Source organism: Nothoprocta perdicaria, unplaced genomic scaffold, assembly GCF_003342845.1.
Source record: "Nothoprocta perdicaria isolate Ctin4 unplaced genomic scaffold, notPer1 scaffold_12, whole genome shotgun sequence".
Classification (NCBI taxonomy): domain Eukaryota; kingdom Metazoa; phylum Chordata; class Aves; order Tinamiformes; family Tinamidae; genus Nothoprocta; species Nothoprocta perdicaria.
The window spans coordinates 2,403,244-2,406,500 of record NW_020454316.1 but is presented as its reverse complement, the minus strand read 5'-3'; the positions used below and the strand labels follow the sequence as shown (position 1 = coordinate 2,406,500).

The following is a 3,257-nucleotide window of genomic DNA, read 5'->3' as shown; positions in this document are numbered from 1 at the left end:
CCTGCCCAAGAAGAGGAACCGCAAGAGCAAAGCGGCGGCGCTCGGCGCGGCCAAGGCGGCGCCGGACAAGCGGGCGCCGCTGGGCCCCGCGTTGCTGCCGCGGCCGCCCGTGCCGCCGCCGCCGCCGCCGCGGGTGTCTGGCAGCCCCGGCGGGGACGAGGCGCCGCGGGACAGCAAGAAACCAAAGAGCGAGGACAAGGAGGCGGCGGGCGGCCAAAGCCCCGAGGGGCGGCCGGGCGCGGGGGCGTCGCGGGGCACCAAGGTGCGCGCCAACCACGCCAACTACAACGGCTACTCCAAGCGGCAGAGGAAGCGCCTGGCGCACGGCAAGGGCAAGGCGGTGGCGGCGCGGTGCAAGAGCCGGGGCAAGCGGCGGCGGCCGGGCCAGCAAGCGCCACCGTTGCCGCCGGCCGAGCCCGAGATCCGCCTCAAGTACGTGTCGTGCAAGCGGCTGCGCGCCGACAGCCGCGCGCCGCCCTTCGCGCCCTACGTGCGCGTGGAGCGGCGCGACGCCTTCACCACCGCCTGCACCGTGGTCAACTCGCCCGCTGACGAGGCCAAGCTGCAGCGCGCGCCGCCCGGGCCCGCCTGCCCGCCGCCAGCACCGCCGTCACCGTCGCGGCACCGCGCGGCGCTGCCGGCCTCGTCCAGCATGCGCCTGGGGCCCGTGGTGTCCAAGGCGCTGAGCGCCGCGTGCCTGGCCTGCTGCCTGTGCCGCCACCCCGCCAACTACAAGGACCTGGGGGACCTCTGCGGGCCGTACTACCCCGAGGGCTGCCTGCCCAAGAAGAAGGCACGGCCCAAGGAGAAGGCGCCCGGCGAGGAGGCCGTGCCGGCGCTCAAAGCGGCGCCCGACGGCGCCCCTTGCGCGGTGCCCGGTGGCAAAGCGCCGCGCGCGGACGGCGGCGCCGCCGAGGCGGCCAAGCAGAGCGCCCTGCGCTCCAGCCCGCGGGGCATGTTCAGGCGGCTGCAGAGCTGCTACTGCTGTGACGAGAGGACAGAGGGCGAGGAGGCGGCCGAGAAGCCCCGGCGGCACGAATGTAGCAAGGGCGAGTCGCCGGCGCAGGAGGCGCCGGCCGGCGACACGCAGGAGCACTGGCTGCACGAGGCCTGTGCCGTATGGACCGCTGGGGTGTTCCTGGTGGCGGGCAAGCTCTACGGGCTGCAGGAGGCCGTCAAGGCGGCTGCCGACGTGGTAAGAGGGCAGGGCGAGCGGCGGCGGCCGGGCGGGCGGCTGGGGCGCACGCTTGCACCGCGGGGACGGGATGGGATGGGACGGCTGCTCCCGGTTGCGCTCCAGGGAGCCCTCAGGCGCTTACAAGGGAATGGGAAGTGGGGCAGGCACCTGGGTGCTGAGGCCAGCGTGGCCCCGAGCGGCACTGAGGGAGGATGGGTGCTCTCATTGCATCTACCATCCGTATCTGCAGCGGCTCCATTGCCAGCCCTGCTGCCCGCAAGCCAAAGGGTAATGGGGTGTTCCCACCGGAGAGCAGCCAATTCCTCTGTGGAGGTTTTGTTTGCTGGGTGGATGGGATGAAACACAATGGGATTTGCTGGCCTGCAAGGATCCTGGCCTTGCAAGATGTCCTGGGAGGCCAGGGCGGGGTTTTGCAGAGCTTCCCCTCGGGTTTGTGCTCTTGYGTCTCCAGAGCATCCTCCCAAACGTCCCCTCCTGGAGCAGGGCGCGGTTGTGCCTCTAAGCTGGGGATGGTGGCAGGGACCCTTTGCTGCTGTCCCTGGGTCGTGGGCACCGCGGTGGCACCAGGACCTGCGGGTGGCACCGTTTGTCCCAGCCATGTGTTGCTTGGAGCAACTCCGAGCAGGATGGCAGAGCGGGAGAAGGGACAGGGCRCTGTACGGCTGGATGCCGCGGTGATGGGCAGGGGGACATGGCCCTGCCATGCTCCTGATCCGGACACGATGGAGCAATGGGGACAAGGAGACAGCCCAGGCCATGTCCCTGTCACCTCSTGGTGTCAGGGCCGGGAAACCTCTGGCTGTGCTGGGAGAGGGGCTGCTCGGTGCCCCAGGACGGCTCTCACGGGCTCTCGTGTCTCTCTCCATCCCTCTGCTCCTGCTCCGGCCCCGGGCGCCTCGGCAGAAGTGCTCGAGCTGCCAGCAAGCGGGAGCCACCGTGGGCTGCTGCCACAAGGGCTGTCCCCACTCCTACCACTACGCCTGCGCCGTGGACACAGGTGAGCCCGCCAGCGCCGTGCACGAGCCGAGCTTGCCCGGCCTCAGCTCGCAYGTGCCCAGGGCGGATGGGGACCGGGAGGACGGGGACGATGCTGTGCCGGGCGTGCCGTGCCGCGGGCGCCGGGCTGACCCCTCTGCTCTGCTCGCAGGTTGYTTATTAACCGAGGAGAGCTTCTCGCTGAAATGTCCCAAACATAAGGTAAGGCTGGCGCGTCCCCGGCGCCCTGCAGYGCCCCAGGGGGACGGGCAGGTCGCGGGGAGGGGTCTCCATCCCCCCCGCTGCCCCCTTGTCCCCAGGGATGCCGAGCTGACGTCGTGTCCCCAGGGGTGCTGACACCGTGTCCCTTCTTCCCGCAGAGGCAGCCGGTGTAGTGGTGCCCACCGAGGAGCGGGCGYGGGGGCACGCGCCCCACTGCCACCGCCGGAGCCGCGAGCGCCACCGGGGCAGGCGGCCCACGCGGCCGGAGCCGCTGTCGCCCATCCCCGTCCCGGGCCACCTCCGCCGACAGCACCCGCCGGGCGCCCAGGCCACCTCTGCACCGCTGTCGTGCCCCGGAACCACTCCAGGGGACACAGGAGATCCAGCTCCGGGCTTTGTGTTCAGCCGCTTGGAGGAACTCTACCCATAGCCAATCCAGATGGGCGCAGGAATCCAGCTCCAGGCTCTCCTTACTGCCGGGGAGCACTACCCAGAGCCGATCCAGGTGGGCACAGGAGTCCAGTTCCGGGTTCTCCTCCTTCCTCCCCAGAGCCGGTCCAAGCGGGCGCTAGATCCACTTCCAGTTTTTCTCCTTCCTCTGGCCTCCTCGCAGAGCCAGTCCAGGTGGGCAGAGAAATCCAGCTCCAGGTTTTCCTCCCTCTAGGCCCTGCTGGCCCCGGGGCCGGGCCCTGGCAAAACCTGGCCTGGATTTCCCCCCCCGGGATGCGGAGCCAGGGAGGGAGGCAAGGGCCAGGCACTGGGTGGGGGCGATGTCTGCAGGACCCGGGCTGCCCCCGGCCGGCGGGCACGGAGCGGGATGCCGGCGGCACGGAGCCACGATCCCGGCCGGCGCTAATACCAC

At 71.0% G+C, this 3,257-nt stretch overlaps 1 protein-coding gene across 1 annotated transcript in view; it reads left to right on the top strand.

Moving 5' to 3' along the window:
* Nucleotides 1-2,825, top strand: part of RAI1 (retinoic acid induced 1) — a 7,265-nt gene extending 4,440 nt beyond the window's left edge. The window contains exons 2-5 of the mRNA XM_026053916.1: nucleotides 2-1,195; nucleotides 2,102-2,195; nucleotides 2,346-2,395; nucleotides 2,556-2,825. Coding sequence (XP_025909701.1) covers nucleotides 2-1,195; nucleotides 2,102-2,195; nucleotides 2,346-2,395; nucleotides 2,556-2,825 — 1,608 coding nt within the window. The remainder of the gene's footprint in view (nucleotide 1; nucleotides 1,196-2,101; nucleotides 2,196-2,345; nucleotides 2,396-2,555) is intronic.
* Nucleotides 2,826-3,257: the final 432 nt, after the last annotated feature.